This window comes from Cryptomeria japonica, chromosome 10 (assembly GCF_030272615.1).
Source record: "Cryptomeria japonica chromosome 10, Sugi_1.0, whole genome shotgun sequence".
NCBI classification, from domain to species: Eukaryota; Viridiplantae; Streptophyta; class Pinopsida; order Cupressales; family Cupressaceae; genus Cryptomeria; species Cryptomeria japonica.
The window spans coordinates 263,463,760-263,481,099 of NC_081414.1; the positions used below are offsets into that span (position 1 = coordinate 263,463,760).

General features: G+C 33.5%; 1 protein-coding gene across 1 annotated transcript; it reads left to right on the top strand.

Annotated features, from left to right (window-relative positions):
• Positions 1 to 673: 673 nt before the first annotated feature.
• On the top strand, positions 674 to 10,918 carry LOC131059872 (early nodulin-93). Its single transcript, XM_059213699.1, has 4 exons — positions 674 to 862; positions 1,199 to 1,260; positions 10,377 to 10,452; positions 10,539 to 10,918. Exons 1-4 carry the CDS (start codon positions 733 to 735, stop codon positions 10,640 to 10,642), a joined length of 372 nt encoding a protein of 123 aa, XP_059069682.1. The 5' UTR covers positions 674 to 732; the 3' UTR covers positions 10,643 to 10,918.
• The last annotated feature ends 6,422 nt before the right edge of the window (positions 10,919 to 17,340 follow it).

A 17,340-nucleotide genomic window follows, 5' to 3' on the forward strand; every position in this document is an offset into this window, starting at 1 on the left:
TGTTACTTAATAATTTGTATCTAATTATTCCAAAATGTAATTAAAGTTTAAGAGTAAACTCAACATATTGTATATATATATATACACATGTACTATATAAATATATTATATGTGTGTGTGTTGCACACACACATAATTAATATGATAATTTTCTTATCACTCCAAAAAAAAAATTTGTTAAAATCAAATGTAATCAATTATGATGTAACTTTTATTAATCTTCAATACATTAATAATTAATCTTTGTTGTTTTATGGCAAACTTTCCAGTCACATCTATTTAGACATCAAAATATACATTTGACCATATCTATTAATTCACTGAAAATAAAAAAATAAAATATATTATGATTTTGATAGCTTGTTAGACAGTACAGAACTTTCTTACACTTATAACCGTCAACCCTCTCGATTCAACAACCATGTACGCAGAGGACAAAAATCTATGTCTCAGAGCGGGTTTAAGAAAAGTAGGTAAAAGTAGGTAAGTTTGACGACGTTAAAAAAAAAAAATCTTTCGTAAGTGTGATCATTCACAAGAGACTTTATGACAATCACTCAGATTCGCCAGGCACTACTTCCTACGGCGGAACCTGGTTTGTTCCCAATCCCATCTGCTCCCTGCCTCTATATATACACCGCATTTGCTTCTTTATTTCTACACCTGAGAGCGTTTTGTTCGCTGTATACAAAGATTTGGCAGCTTGAGAGCCTGTAGTTGAATTATAGAGTTATGGGTATTGCAGTGAATGCACAGTACTGGTGGGCACTGAGGAGGCAACACATGGCCATGGCTTCCATGCCTTCTCCTCTTCCAATTCCCAATGCCGTTGCTGAAAACAGAGCAAAGCAATGCTCACAAGGTAACAACACAAATTTAAGTGCCTTCCATTTCTTACCTTTTCTAATAATAAACATGAGATTTCCACAGTCTATGAAAATTGTTTGACTAAGCTCCTCAAAAACTCTTCGTTGTCGAAGCTTCTGAAAATTGTTAGTATTCTTCGACTAATGCTATGTTATAATTTATAGCCCACCTAAAATAGTTAGTGAAAGTTGGTGAATCGTATCATGAGTGCGTTGCATATATGTGTGTATACAGATGGAGTGAAAGCAGGGGCAAAGGCAGCCGCAATTGCATTTGTCGCATCTGCAATCCCCGTGGTCAGTATTAGTGTTTACTGTTCTTGGTCATGCAGATGGAGTGAAAGCAGGGGCAAAGGCAGCCGCAATTGCATTTGTCGCATCTGCAATCCCCGTGGTCAGTCTACTCATTACTACTTTTATTCATGCCTTGCCCTGAATATTAGTGTTGCCTACAGTAATCAGCATATGTTCAATGTAATTGATATGAATTTATTATGATAACAGTGTTGCTCTTTGGTACTTTTGTCCTCGATGACAAGAAAGAAAAAAGATGATGTGTTGGCATACACGGACATACTGACTTGGCTGACGTGTTAAGTGTTTAAAACATGTTCTTTGAAGCCATGTTGGTGACACGATAGCTCTGACTTTGCATTAATGTTAATGACATCTTTGGTTAATATGGCTACGGTTTAAAGGGCATATTCCTCATGATACTTATTGTATCGAACAAGTTAATGTTTTTCTTGGAAGTTGCATTTGGCGTTTCATTTGTTTTGTTTTGGAGTCCGTCAAACCCTAACGCCGTGTGAGTCACAGTGCCGTTGGAGCTATAGAGCTCGAGTCAGTTACAGAGAATGGTGCGAACAATGGTTTCATTCAAGAGATTAACGGTTGACTGGTTAGTTTATTTGTTCAGTTTGCATTTAACAGGTATGGTTCTTGAAACACATGATTTAAGAGATTCTGTTTACCTTGGTTCGAATTTTTCAGTTATGCAAAATAAAAATAAGGAAGTGGTTGTGCTTTATTTTTGTTTTTCATGACTGGGAAATTAAAATGTCTTCCGTTGCACAGTTAGAATCAGTTATTTGTTTTTCAGTTTACAAATCTTGTAAGTTAACGGGTTATTTAAGATGAAAACGGGATTCTTTCTGTGTGTGCATAAAAACAGTTTGACAAATCAGTCCGTGAGAAGAAAAACGGAGAAACACAGTGCCATAGTTTGAGTGTGAACAAAGTTCTAACATTAAAACAGAGAAATACAGTGCCGTGTTTTGAGTGTGAACAAAATGGAAGCGTTAAACAGTGCCATAGTTTAACAGAACCAGCCGAGGGTTTCTTGAGAATCAATACTCTGTTTTTGTTACAGAGTATATGAGGCTTCATTGAATTGAAACCATATTATTCAGTGTTTATTGATTTGAAATCATACAGTACAGAGTATTTGAGGTTTTATTTGATTTGAAATCGTATTGTTCAGGGTTTGTTGATTTGAAATCATACTGTTCAGAGTATATGAGATTTTATTGATTTGAAACCATATTTTCAGAGATTGGATAGTGTTGAAGAATATTATTGCAAAATTTTCATATGTACAGACTGATAAAATATTCTCGCTCCAATCCCTGACGGTTTTGTGACTGCAAGAATAAAATGCATGCATAAAATCACCAGTGGTTGTAGCTCGAGTTGAAAGATACATTGATAAGAAGAGGGGTTGGTGCTCCTTGAGGCCTTGTGGTTTCTAAAACATGTGAACTGAGTTGGTGCTCTTTTTGAATTAATATAAGGGATCTTCCGAGTGGTTTTTCTACCCCAAGAGGGTTTTCCACTCATGCAAAATATTGTGTTATGTTGCATTGTCGTGTTTCATTCTGTTTACTAGTGTATGCTCTGATACATCATATTTTAGTCCTCTTTATCTCATACTCTGTTTAGTTGGATGTATGTAATGCAATATTGAAAGTATTTTTAATGTTTCAAGTTTGTGTAATATTTTAATACCATTTTGTTAAACAAGGTCTGAATCAGATGTTTTAGTTGGTTCAATGGTATACTTTATGCTGCATTAATGTACTCCTTCAAAGTGTTAAGTCTCAGCCATCTGTTCACACTGTGAATTAAAATTGTCAAGGTCCATAAAAGTATAACTCGTTAAAATTTTGTCACACTCTGATTCACCCCCCCCTCTCAGAGTGTTTTCCACTTCCAACAAGTGGTATCAGAGCGTAGGGTCCCTCATATAGGTCTGTCCTAGGGATTGTTCCTGGTCACTTGGAAGTTTTTTTTTATGGCTCAAACTCAGGAAGGTGCTTCACTTTCAAGAGCTCCTCTTTTTGATGGAACTGATTATGTGTTCTGGAAAATTAGGATGGAAACTTATCTCATTTCAGTTGATCTTAATGTGTGGAATATTGTGATCACAAAATATACAGTTCCTTCCATTATTCCTACTGATCCTGATGATAAAACTAAGTATGAGTTAAATGCCAGAGCCAAGCATGCTCTCTTATGTGGTCTCACTAAAGATGTTTTTGTTAAAGTCATGCATTGTTCTTCTACTTATGATATTTGGAAAAAACTTGAAACCATTTATCAAGGAGATGCTAAGGTTAAGGAGTCTAAAATCCTTACTCTCAAAAATCAGTTTGAATCCTTAAGAATGAAAGAAGATGAAACAGTAGCAAGTTATTTTCTTAGAGTTGATGAAATAGTTAATTCCAGAAAGGGTCTTGGTGAAGATGTTGAAGAAAAGGAGGTTGTCAATAAAGTGATTAGAACCTTGTTACCCAAGTTTGAAACTAAGGTTTCAACCATAGAAGAAAAGAAAAGTTTTTCTACCATGACACTTGATAATCTTCAAAGCATTCTTACTGCCTATGAGATGAGGATAGGTAATAATCCTTCTTCTTCAAAAGAAACAGCTTTTAAAGTAGAAAAGAAAGAAGAACCTGATAGTGACTCTGAACTTTCAGATGCTATAGAAGCCCTTTTTGTTAGAAAACTAAAAAAGAAATATAAGGGCAAATTACCTTTTAAGTGCTTTAATTGTGGCAAAGCTGGACACTTTGCTGCTCAATGTCCTCTAAGTGATCAAAACAGCGAAGAGGAAAAACCAGAAAAATTCTACAAAAAGAAAATGTGGAATCCTAAAAGGAGATTTAATACCTTCAAGAAAAAGAAGAGTCTTTTTACTAAAGAAGACTCTGGAAATGAATTAGATGATTCACCTTGTGAAGGTGATGAAACTCTATTTATGGCAGAATTAGAAGATGTAACTAGCAAAACAGAAAATGAATTTGAAGATCTAGATCAAGGAGAAATAGATCTTGAAGGAGAATTGTTGTGTGCCTTAAAAGAAATAAAGAGGTTAAAGAAACTTGCAGCCTCACATGAAAATTCAAATCAGATTTTACAAGTTGAGTTAAATGATGCAAATTTAGTGACTTCAAACTTGAAGTCCCTTCTTGAAGAAAGAGAAAAGAAAATTGAAACATTAGAACAACAGTCCACAAAACTTCAAAAACAAATTGAACAGTATGAAAGTACAATACATCTAAATGATATCTTGAGCAAGCAAAAATTGCATAAAGATTTGGCTGGTTTAGGGTTTGATAAAGCTGAATCGTCAAGACAGAACACTAAGCCTGCAACTAGAAAATCATTTCAGACTTATAACAGAACAAAACCTTTTAGGTTTGGGTTCTTTTATGGATACTATTTCTATTGCAATAGGTTTGGTCATAAGGTTAATACTTGCAGATTTCTGCAGCAAAGATCTCCTATGTTTGGGTACAATCAAGGATATGACTTTCCAAAAACAGTAAAGTGTAATAAGTGTAACACTTTTGGGCATACTACTATACAGTGCAAAACAAAGGCAAGTCCTAATAAAATATGGAAACCTAAGTTTGTAACTGGTATTGAGCAATCAATGATAGTGCAAACTGCATTTTTCTCAAATAAGAAATCTTTATGGGTGTTGGACAGTGGCTGTTCACACCATATGACAGGAGATAGAAATAAATTTCTGCATCTTGAAGACTTTAATGGTGGCTTTGTACGCTTTGGGGATAATTCAGGAGCTTATGTACGAGGTAAAGGTACATTATTGCTAAATGATGATACTCCTATTCATGATGTGTACTTTTTTGAAGGGTTAAAGCACAATTTATTGAGTGTCAGTCAAATTTGTGATAGTGGTTACAGTGTATCTTTTAGTTCTCAAGACTGTACTATCAAAAATAAATCTGGTAAAACTGTTGCTGTTGGTTTGAGAACAATTGGCAATGTCTATAGTCTTCTTGATTCCACTGACTATGAGAATAATGAAGGCATTTGTCTTATGGGTCAAATAGAAGAAAATTGGTTATGGCATAAACGCCTAGGACATATAAATTTTGACAATCTGGTTAGAATCAGTAAAAATCAGAATGTTAGAGGTTTGCCTATTTTGAATAAACCATTCAATTCAGTTTGTAAAGCATGTTTGAAAGGAAAGCAAACAAAAGTGTCTTTCAAACCTAAAGAACATTCTTCTACTAGACCATTACAGCTTGTTCACACAGACTTATGTGGTCCTACAAGGACACAGTCTATAAATGGTGAAAAATATTTTATGCTTTTTGTTGATGACTATACCAGAATGGTATGGGTCACTTTCCTTAAACACAAATCTGAAGCATTTGATAGGTTTAAGATTTTCAGAAAAATGGTTGAACGAGAATTTGATCTAAAGTTGAAATGCTTGAGATCAGACAAGGGTGGTGAATTCACTTCACAAGAATTCATTGATTACTGTGAAAGACATGGTATTAAGAGACAATATGCTGCTACTCGTACACCTCAACAGAATGGAGTAGTTGAGAGAAAAAATAGAACAGTCAAAGAAATGGCTCGCACAATGCTTAATGAGGCAAATCTACCAGACAGATATTGGAAAGAAGCTGTACACACAGCTTTTTACATTTTGAATCATGTTCAAATCAGGGTAAAATCTACCTTTACTCCTTATGAACTTTGGTATGGAAAAGCTGCTTCTATCAAATATTTCAAGATTTTTGGTGCCAAATGTTATCTAAAAAGAGATGAAGAAAATCTAGGAAATTTTGAGGCTAAAACTGATGAGGGTATCTTTCTTGGATACTCTACTCATAGCAAAGCCTATAGATGTTTCAATAATAGACTGAATAAAATTGTTGAAACAATAAATGTAAGGTTTGATGAACAATTTTTGTTAAGTAATGATTTGCAGGATATTGAGGAAGAGGAAATTACTTTAACAAAGGTTGATCAAGTTCCTAAACCTGCAGAAACAGAAAAGAAAAATGATTCATCAAGTTCTGATGAAGAAAATACAGAGAATTCAAATGCAGAGACAGGTACTCTTCATTATACACCCTCAAAAATTATAACAAAGAGACATCCTCAAAGTCAAGTTATTGGCAATATAGATGCAGGTATTTTGACTAGGAGAAGGGCAAAAACAACTGAACAAGCTCAATTGGCTGAACATTTTTGTTTGATAACTGATTTTGAACCCAAAAATGTTTCTGATGCTTTATCTGATGAATGTTGGTTAAATGCAATGAAAGATGAAATCAGTCAAATAGAGAAAAACCAAACTTGGGAATTAGTACCTAGGCCAGATGATAAGAATGTGATAGGAGGCAAATGGATTTTTAGAAATAAGCTTGATGAATCTGGGAAGGTTGTTAGAAATAAAGCTCGTTTTGTGTGTAAAGGTTATGCTCAGTAGGAAGGAATAGATTTTGGAGAAACATTCGCACCAGTAGCTAGATTAGAATCAATCAGAATTTTTCTTGCATACTCTTGCTATAAAAAATTTAAAGTTTATCAGATGGATGTCAAAACTGCCTTTCTAAATGGTTATCTTGATGAAGAAGTGTATATGGAACAGCTGGAAGGTTTTGAAATTGCAGGCAAATTTGATTGTGTATACAGATTAAAGAAAGCACTCTATGGTCTTAAACAGGCTCCAAGAGCTTGGTACTCTAGACTGGATAATCATCTTAAAGCAAATGATTTCACTAGAGGTGCTGTAGATAGCAACTTATATGTTAAACTTGAAGGTAATGATGTCCTAGTGGTTGTAATATATGTAGATGATATCATTTTTGGCTGTAATAATGACTCTTTATCCAAAAAGTTCTCTAAAATCATGGAATCTGAGTTTGAAATGTCTATGTTTGGGGAACTGAATTTCTTTCTTGGTCTTCAAGTGTTACAACTTCAGCAAGGTATCTTCTTGTCACAAACTAAATATGCCAAAGAGATGATTAGAAAATTTAATATGACAGATTGTAAACCAGTCAGCACTCCAATGGAAACAGGCTGTAAATTGATCAAATCAGATGACTCACCTGCAGTAAATCAATCTGAGTACAGGTCAATGATAGGAAGTCTATTATATTTAACTGCATCTCGACCAGATTTAATGTTTGCAGTATGTCTAGTCTCTCGCTTTCAATCTGCACCTAAACAATCTCATTTGAATGCTGTAAAACGAATCTTTAGATATGTTCAAGGCACACTAGATTATGGTCTTTGGTATCCTCGCAATAATGACTTCACTCTTGTGGGTTTCACTGATTCTGATTGGGCTGGTTGTCTAGATGATCGTAAAAGCACCAGTGGAGCTGCCTTCTTTCTTGGTGATTGTCTTGTTGCTTGGCACAGTAAAAAACAAGATTGTGTCACTCTATCCACCGCAGAGTCAGAATACATAGCAGCCACTACATGTTGCACATAACTGATATGGATGTCTCATCAAATTACTGATATGGGTATTTCTACTATTAAGCCCATTTCAATCTATTGTGACAATACTAGTGCAATTGATCTTTCAAAAAATCCTATTATGCACTCTCGTACTAAACATGTTGCCATTAAACTTCATTTTTTACGAGATCAGGTGTTGGCTAATGAGTTTCAATTGCTGTTTGTTCCTTCACAAGCCCAAGTTGCTGACATTTTTACAAAAGCCTTATCTAAAGAAGTTTTTGAATGGTTAAGGGATAGATTGGGAGTATTTTCTCAATCTGCTCTTGTCTTCACCTAAAGCATACTTTGAGGGGGAGTGTTGCTCTGTTGCTCTCTTCTTTCCTTTTGTCCTTGTATTGAAAAAAAAGAAAAAAAGGGGGAGAATTTGGTATTTGGTTATACAGTATTTCATTTTGGTTATACAGTATTTCATTTTTTTGCAACAGTGAGTAACATTGGTATACAGTGACAGATTTTCCATTTTTGACAGTATACAGTGATAGATTGGATATTGTGACATTGGATATTGGCATTTCACAGATATTGACATATTGGTATTCACTCTAGTATTTCATTTCTGACTGTGACATTGGATATTGGCATTTCACAGATATTGGCATTTCACAGATATTGGCATTTCACATATTGGTATTCTTTTTGATTGACATTACAGACTTGGCATGTTATTGGCATTTCATTGGCATTACAGTGATATTACAGTGACAATTGACTTTTCAGGCATTGGAATTTCATTACAGTGGCACAAGCATTTTGGGTATTTCAGTTCAGTATTCTTGTTTGATTCAGATTGGGAGTTCATTATTTACAGAATTGCAAGTTCAGAGAATGTTTTTTTTTATACGACAAAGTTCAGTGGTGATGTATATTGCATTTGTTGACAGTGGAATTTCTTGCATTGTTTTTGATCCTTTCAGATGATGGCATTTTTCGTGGCAATAATTGTTTAAGTTTTTTCTTTTTTTGCCATCAAGGACAAAGGGGGAGTTTGTTGCTCTTTGGTACTTTTGTCCTCGATGACAAGAAAGAAAAAAGATGATGTGTTGGCATACACAGACATACTGACTTGGTTGACGTGTTAAGTGTTTAAAACATGTTCTTTGAAGCCATGTTGGTGACACGATAGCTCTGACTTTGCATTAATGTTAATGACATCTTTGGTTAATATGGCTACGGTTTAAAGGGCATATTCCTCATGATACTTATTGTATCGAACAAGTTAATGTTTTTCTTGGAAGTTGCATTTGGCGTTCCATTTGTTTTGTTTTGGAGTCCGTCAAACCCTAACGCCGTGTGAGTCATAGTGCCGTTGGAGCTACAGAGCTCGAGTCAGTTACAGAGAATGGTGCGAACAATGGTTTCAATCAAGAGATTAACGGTTGACTGGTTAGTTTATTTGTTCAGTTTGCATTTAACAGGTATGGTTCTTGAAACACATGATTTAAGAGATTCTGTTTACCTTGGTTCGAATTTTTCAGTTATGCAAAATAAAAATAAGGAAGTGGTTGTGCTTTATTTTTGTTTTTCATGACTGGGAAATTAAAATGTCTTCCGTTGCACAGTTAGAATCAGTTATTTGTTTTTCAGTTTACAAATCTTGTAAGTTAACGGGTTATTTAAGATGAAAACGGGATTCTTTCTGTGTGTGCATAAAAACAGTTTGACAAATCAGTCCGTGAGAAGAAAAACGAAGAAACACAGTGCCATAGTTTGAGTGTGAACAAAGTTCTAACATTAAAACAGAGAAATACAGTGCCGTGTTTTGAGTGTGAACAAAGTGGAAGCGTTAAACAGTGTCGTAGTTTAACAGAACCAGTCGAGGGTTTCTTGAGAATCAATACTCTGTTTTTGTTACAGAGTATATGAGGCTTCATTGAATTGAAACCATATTATTCAGTGTTTATTGATTTGAAATCATACAGTACAGAGTATTTGAGGTTTTATTTGATTTGAAATCGTATTGTTCAGGGTTTGTTGATTTGAAATCATACTGTTCAGAGTATATGAGATTTTATTGATTTGAAACCATATTTTCAGAGATTGGATAGTGTTGAAGAATATTATTGCAAAATTTTCATATGTACAGACTGATAAAATATTCTCGCTCCAATCCCTGATGGTTTTGTGACTGCAAGAATAAAATGCATGCATAAAATCACCAGTGGTTGTAGCTCGAGTTGAAAGATACATTGATAAGAAGAGGGGTTGGTGCTCCTTGAGGCCTTGTGGTTTCTAAAACATGTGAACTGAGTTGGTGCTCTTTTTGAATTAATATAAGGGATCTTCCGAGTGGTTTTTCTACCCCAAGAGGGTTTTCCACTCATGCAAAATATTGTGTTATGTTGCATTGTCGTGTTTCATTCTGTTTACTAGTGTATGCTCTGATACATCATATTTTAGTCCTCTTTATCTCATACTCTGTTTAGTTGGATGTATGTAATGCAATATTGAAAGTATTTTTAATGTTTCAAGTTTGTGTAATATTTTAATACCATTTTGTTAAACAAGGTCTGAATCAGATGTTTTAGTTGGTTCAATGGTATACTTTATGCTGCATTAATGTACTCCTTCAAAGTGTTAAGTCTCAGCCATCTGTTCACACTGTGAATTAAAATTGTCAAGGTCCATAAAAGTATAACTCGTTAAAATTTTGTCACACTCTGATTCACCCCCCCTCTCAGAGTGTTTTCCAATTCCAACAAACAGATAATGGGAGCACGGGCCATTCCTTGGGCAAGGACGAATCTTAACTATGCAGCTCAGGCACATATCATCTCTTTAGGTATATTACTCTATTTCATTTTCTTTCTTATTGGGGATGGAGTTTGAGTTCAGCTGAATAATATGTGCTTGTTTATATGGATGCAGTCACTGGAGCAGCTTATTTCGTCGTAGCAGACAAGACTATTTTGGCCTCTGCACGGAAAAACTCTTTTGAAAAACTTGCAAATCGCATCGAATCTCCCCTGTGAATAATAAGATTAATTGGGGATATAACTATACAGAAATAAACAAGTGAGCCTGGAAGAATGGCTGGATGTTGTTTTAAAATTGTAGGATGAAAGATGGGTATAAATGAAAAATTACCAAGTTAACTTCTCACCATTTGTGAGATAGAATGGAAAATGTCAGAATGAATGTGGTTTTCTCGGCATGCTTGGCAAAGAAGTTCATTGTTAGAACTGGATTTTATGTTAACGCACCAAAAAATAGTCATTCCACGCACCAGAGTCGATAAACGAAGTTGCCAAGTCGAGTGACGTGGGAAGTTAGTAGACGTTTTAACAAGAAAGAGCATAATGACAATTTTACTTTCAAATAAATAGGTGCAAAAAAATAATGAGAGGAAGTAACTTCAAGAGAATCTCTTTTTGAAATGATTGTTCAATTCGTATAAAACACTTTTCCCTTTTTATGAGTAAGTGTCAAATTTATAATTTATAGAATAATACCGTATCAATTCCTATGGAAAAAATTGGATTTACTTTAGGAAACATTTCATAATAAAAGTTAAAATACTAGTAGGAGGTAATGAGGGTCTTGAGCATTTGATTTACTCTATATATCAATAGGGTCTATAATATCTACTAGAGGCTCCAACCATCATTACCATCATCTTTTTTATCTTTATGAAGAGCTTGAGTCTTCGAATAAACAATATAGCATGAGCAAGACAAGGAGATCTACCAAAGTTTGGCCAACCACCAAACCCATGGCTAGGAATGTAAGAAGAAGCAAAGTGGTGTTAGGAAAGCTAAGACCCTCCTCTCTAAGACCAATCATTCACTCTTTTCATATGAGGATAAGAAGCACGAGAATGTGCATCTTACTCACCACAAGCAAATTGGCTACATCCTCAATGACACCCACAAGATGGAGAATGGCCATGACTTAAGCCAAGAGTTAAAAGAACTCCAACAAAAGTGTATAAGGCATTGTCCCAATGATCCAAGAGGACAAAAGAGTATGCCACTTCAGGTACAACCTTGTTGGCCTGCACTAAAGTCTACATAAACACATTAGAAAAAATCATAGTCTCAGTGTAAAGTGAGAAATTGTTATCAACTTCAAAACATCTAGAAAACAAAGTCAAATTCTTGTGAACTTCTATATTCTAAAAATAATTTTCGCCCTTAAAGCATTTTAAATCTAGGTATATCTAAAGGGGATTCTAGGATGATTCCTTAACAAAGTTATATGATATAAGAATGGTTTAGGTCAAATGTATCTAGAAGAACTCATAAATCCAAGCCTGCATAGCCTAAGCTCTAGAAGAAAAAATAGAAAAGATGCTTAAGAGTTTCTTGATCACCACAAAATAGGCATTGAAGATCTCTACTCCCAACATAAATTAAAATAGAGTGAACTAGAAGACCTTATCAAGGAATACAATAGGAAAAATAAGCATGCTTATGACTCTGAAATGCTTGACCAAATATTTTGAAAACCCTACTACCAAGTGCTCAAAGGGGTTTACAATGACTATCTTTGGTTTAATATAGGCACCTTGAAGAGTGCAAAGAAAGTTAGGAATATCCCTTGTGAGGATTGTAATTGCACAATGGTGTGTTAGCCTAACATTTTCAATTTTCCACTAGGACTTGAAAAAATAAACTCAATTTTGTGAATTATATCTTATGCCACTAAGTCAATAATGACCTAGAACATTTGAAGGTCCTAGTTGGACAATCAAACTTATCTTTGGCTTAAAGCCAAGTAAGAAAATTGTTAACTCTTTTGAAAATAATTTAGAAGGGTTTTAATTTCTTTAGTGAAAAAACTCAAATGATGGACCATGGAGTCTTAGCTAGAATATGATCTTAAGAAGAGATCATAGGATACTACATTAAACACTATTTATTAATATGAAACAATGCAAAATTCATTTTCATTTCACATCAACCAAGGTTTAATGGCTTCCCAAGCTCCCAAAAATAATTTTCATCACAAAAGTACCTTGAATATGAATGGGCACTTTCATGATAAAAAGGGTGTGAAGTGCAATACCCTATCAATATTTCTTCTCAGAAGAAAAAACTCTTTTGAAAAAATTGCAAGACATGTTGAATCTCCCCTATGAATAATAAGATTAACTGGGGATCTAACTATGTAGAAATAAAGAAGTGATCTTAGAAGAATGGATGTATGTTGTTTTAGAATTGTAGGTTGAAAGATGAATGTAAATGAAACATTACCAAGTTAACTTCTCACTATTTGTGTGATGGAATACAAAATATTAGAATGAATGTGATTTTTTAAACATACTCGACAAACAAGCTCATTGTTGGAATTGGATTTTATGTTGCATTCCCTAAAAAGAATCACTCCATGCACCAGAGTTGGTAATTAAAGTTGCTAAGTAGGTTGAAATCATAAATTAGTAGACATTATAAAAGAAAGAACATAATGATAATTTTACTTTCAAATAAATACTTACAAAAAAAGAGGAGGAAGTTACATCTAGAGAATTTCTTCAATAAATGATTGCTAAATTTGTAAAAAATAGTTTTATTTTATGAATTAATTTTAGTACTATTATTTATAATTATAGTATAAAATTATATATATTCACATAAGAAAAAAGATAAACTTTAAGAAAAATCTAATAAAATTACTATGTAACAAGAGCAAAAGTATCAGGGAGGAGGAGGGGGTCTTGATCATCCAATTTATCCTATATGTTAGTGGGGTCCAAACTATCCAGGAGAACCTCTCGACCATCATTACCATCACATTTTTTTATCTTATCAAGGTGTTGAATGTCATGGATAGGTGATATAGCATGTGGAAGGTGAGGGAATTTACCAAATTCTAGCCAACCACCAAATCCACTACCAAGAACTTAGGAAGAAGCAGATTGGTGGTAGGAAAGCTGAGATCAATCCCTATATTTTATTATAGGAGGATGATAAGCATAATAATGTGCATCTTGTTCATGACAATCAAATTGGTTACATCCTCAAGGACACCCACAAGATAGTTATTGTTGATAAATAGACACAATAGTTAAAGGGACTCTAGAAAAGTACACAAGGCATTGTCCTAATGATCCGAGAGCACAAATGAGGATGTATCGCTTGAATTACAACCTTGCTAGATTGCAATTAGATCTGCATAAGCACGTTTAAAAAATCAAATCATTTATGTAAAATGAGAAATTAACATCAACTAAACAACTAGAAAATAAAGTAGAATTCGTATCCTTCTATATGTTGAAAAGAATTTTCACCCTCAAATCATGCCAAATATAGGTGTATTGAAAGGATATTTTAGGCCAATCCTATAAAAACTCCCATATGCCATGAGAATGGCTCAATCCATAATGGTTTAAATAAATCATTAATCCAAGTTCATGCACTTGACATAAAATTAGAAAAGGTGCTTGAGATTATCAAGTAATGATAACAAAATGGACTAAAGATCTTCAATCCCAACACAAGTTAGTCTATAGTCAACTAGAAGGCCTTTAAAAAGAATACACTAGGAAAAATGAGCAAGCTTTAGCTGTAGAATGGTCTTGAATAAAATAGTTTTCAAACTATGTTGTCAAGAGCTCAAAGAGGGTTGCAACAACCATCTCTAGTTTAAAATAGGAACTATATATAAATGCTAACATAGATAGAAATATCCCTTAAGAGGATTGTAATTGCACAATGGTGTATCAGGATACCATTTAAAAAAAAATTCATTGGTAATTTTAAAACAACAAACTCTAATGTTATGAATTATATCTTATGGAATCGAGTCGATAATAACCTAGAAGGTTTTGAGATCCTAGTTACAAAATCAAAACCTATTTTTGTCTTCAAAACAAGTAAAAAATTCGTAACCCTTTTGAACATAATTTAGAAGGTTCTTGATTCCTTTCTTGAAAAATCCAAAAGCATGGACCTATGGAGTCTTGGTGAGACCACCCTATAAATTTTTTATTAATTAGTTTATTCCTCTAAATTCTCAATCTCTCCAAGTTATTTTCATCACAAAATAACCTTTAATTTTGATGGGCTACATCATGATAAGAAGGGCATTAAAGCCAATCCCTTGCCAAAATTTCTTCTCGTAAGGAAAACTGATAGAGATGAAATAAAACATCATGGATTTGAAGGGTTCATTGGCTTTGAAATATTAGATAATCCATTTTTAACACACTAATCATCCTTGTTGTTGAGTGGAAATCAAACCCAAACCACTAGAGCCATGAGGGAGAAATAAACTCCCAAGGCATATGATGAAAATCTTTATGGATTTTAGAGGAGGCCCAAAGAAATCCCCTGTGAATCTGATCAAACTTCTAGTAATAATATTTAGAAGGAACCTAAAGGGGTAACTATTAAAAAATGAGTAGATATTAAGTTTGGTAATTCAATAATCTATCTTCTTTAATTTTGGAGATAACAACTTGCAATAAAGAGAATAATGACGCTTGAAAGCCTAAAGGAATGCCCAAGAATCTTAATTTTTTTCATTCTCAGTCTATCTCTATAAAAAATGTCAAGTTAATGAGGCTTAGGTGAGAAATATTATTTATAACATTTTTTTTTCTACCATGAAGCACATGAACATGATTCTTTACAAAAAATATACAATACAATGTAAAGCTTGCTTAATGTTACCTTCATCCTCTAGAAGAGAGAAAAAATATTCATCAACAAAATTCACATTCACTAATTGAGTTAATAAATCTAGTACAAAAAAAAATTATTTGACCAAATAATAGGAAATAGAATTGACCAAAAGATATCCAAAGCCCTTAACAAAAACCACATAAAGAGTGGCGGCTAAAGAATATCCTTAATGGACAAACCTAAAAATACCAAAGGCACTAGAATGATGTCCATTGATAGCATGCCAAGCATAAACATTTGAATAAAGAATGAAAATATATTTCACAAAGTGAGGTCCAAATCAAAAAGCTTGAAGTAAGGCAAGGATAAAAGGCCAATCAATGTCGTCATGATGAACATAACTTGTTCATGCCTAATTTCATACCTTTCTAAATTGCAATAGTAGTATCCATAATATTCTTAGACTTGATGAAGCTAGTTTTTTTTAAAGATGCACAATCTATGGATGAAGGTGGTCTAACTTCAAAGTAAGACCCTTGGTAATGCTCTTGTGGGACAAATTACGTAAATTATTTGATTTGTACTTGTAGATATCCTCTAGATCTGTAGACTTACTTATATGAACTTAATATTTATTTTATTTATCTTTTCCAAAAACATTAAGATTGAAAGGATTCATGGTAAAAAATTTGAAGATCCTCTCCAACTAAATTCCATAGAGTCTTGCAAAAATCATAAAGAAACACATTACACCCTGAGTTGTCATTGTCCATCGAAAAGCTAACTTCATGAATATAAACTAGAGTGATTAGTTGATTACAAAATATTAATTAAGAATTAAAAAGCCTATAAGGGACATTCCTAAGGTATTATTTCAAATCATGATATCATTCAAGATAATTCTCTTGATGTTTAAACACCTATTCATAATGATAAATTTACTTGAAGGATATCAAAAAGATCAATCAAGAGCTAAGAGAATTCTATTGAGCTTTATATGTCCTTGTTTTAAAATATTTTGGATACCTCCTAGCTCATTTTATTTCTCATGGACTAGTTAAAGGTGCTTATTTACCTAACTCTTCAAAACAATTAGTGACTACTCATTTTGTAAATGATTTTTTTCTCACTCTCAAAGGAGGAAAATAACTAAAAGAAGACTTTATGGTATTTGGAAATTTTTTGTAAGGCCTTAGGATTCAATGTAATGTGCCCAAAATTATGACCTAAATAAAAGAGTGATTATTAAAGAGATAGATTGTGATTAAGCAAACAATTGATTCCATCAAAGATACCTTCAACATTATGTTCTACATATAACTTTGGATGATCAACATGGAAAGCACCCAAAAAACTAAATAGGATAAAGATGCATTCCATAAGCACATGAACTCCAAATGGCTAGAGCATTCAAAGGATTTCATTACTAAAATTCTAAAAACCCTATACATAGAAGCAATTTTTGATAGTCCAGATTAGTAACATAATTATTCTATTTAGAAAAGTAATGGGCTTACTAAAGATAGTTATTTTTGGACCATGGATGTATATGTACATCACCATAATCCTGAATATTGATATCATGTTTCACTGCACCCTATACATAAGTGATAGTTTACATGCCCATTTTACCAATATTAAAACCAAAATGGTCTTCTACATGAATTCATACCTAATGTATTCAATAGCAAGAAAGTTTATACACCCAAGTTTCGAGAGAAAATGTGTAATGATCCCAAGAAAAAGATAAGTATTGCTATATGAAAATTACCCTTACCTGGAGTATATAAGTGGTCAATTATTCATTACATAAGGGTTAATGATTCATTTTTCATGTGGTTGGTGATATTTTTAAGAGATGTGGCTAAGCACTTGTTAGATGTTGCTAAGTTTAAAATTAGAAAGCATAGTCCAAATGGTTCATTCAATTTCTAAAATGTTCCTACATCAGACTAGAGGGATTCACTAGTGTTCTATATAGTTTTCCTAGGTATCTAATAGTAAAGATTATTTTACTTGAAGTACCTAGATAACCTAGTTGATAATCATACCTATCTATCTATTCAAAACACAAAATCGGGATGTGATTCCTCATTATCATCAAC

Coding starts and splice junctions, on each gene's coding strand:
- LOC131059872 (XM_059213699.1), top strand. CDS start 733: ATGGGTATTGCAGTGAATGCACAGTACTGGTGGGCACTGAGGAGGCAA. Junction 1,261..10,376: donor TCGCATCTGCAATCCCCGTG/GTCAGTCTACTC, acceptor TCCAACAAACAG/ATAATGGGAGCACGGGCCAT. Junction 10,453..10,538: donor GGCACATATCATCTCTTTAG/GTATATTACTCT, acceptor ATATGGATGCAG/TCACTGGAGCAGCTTATTTC.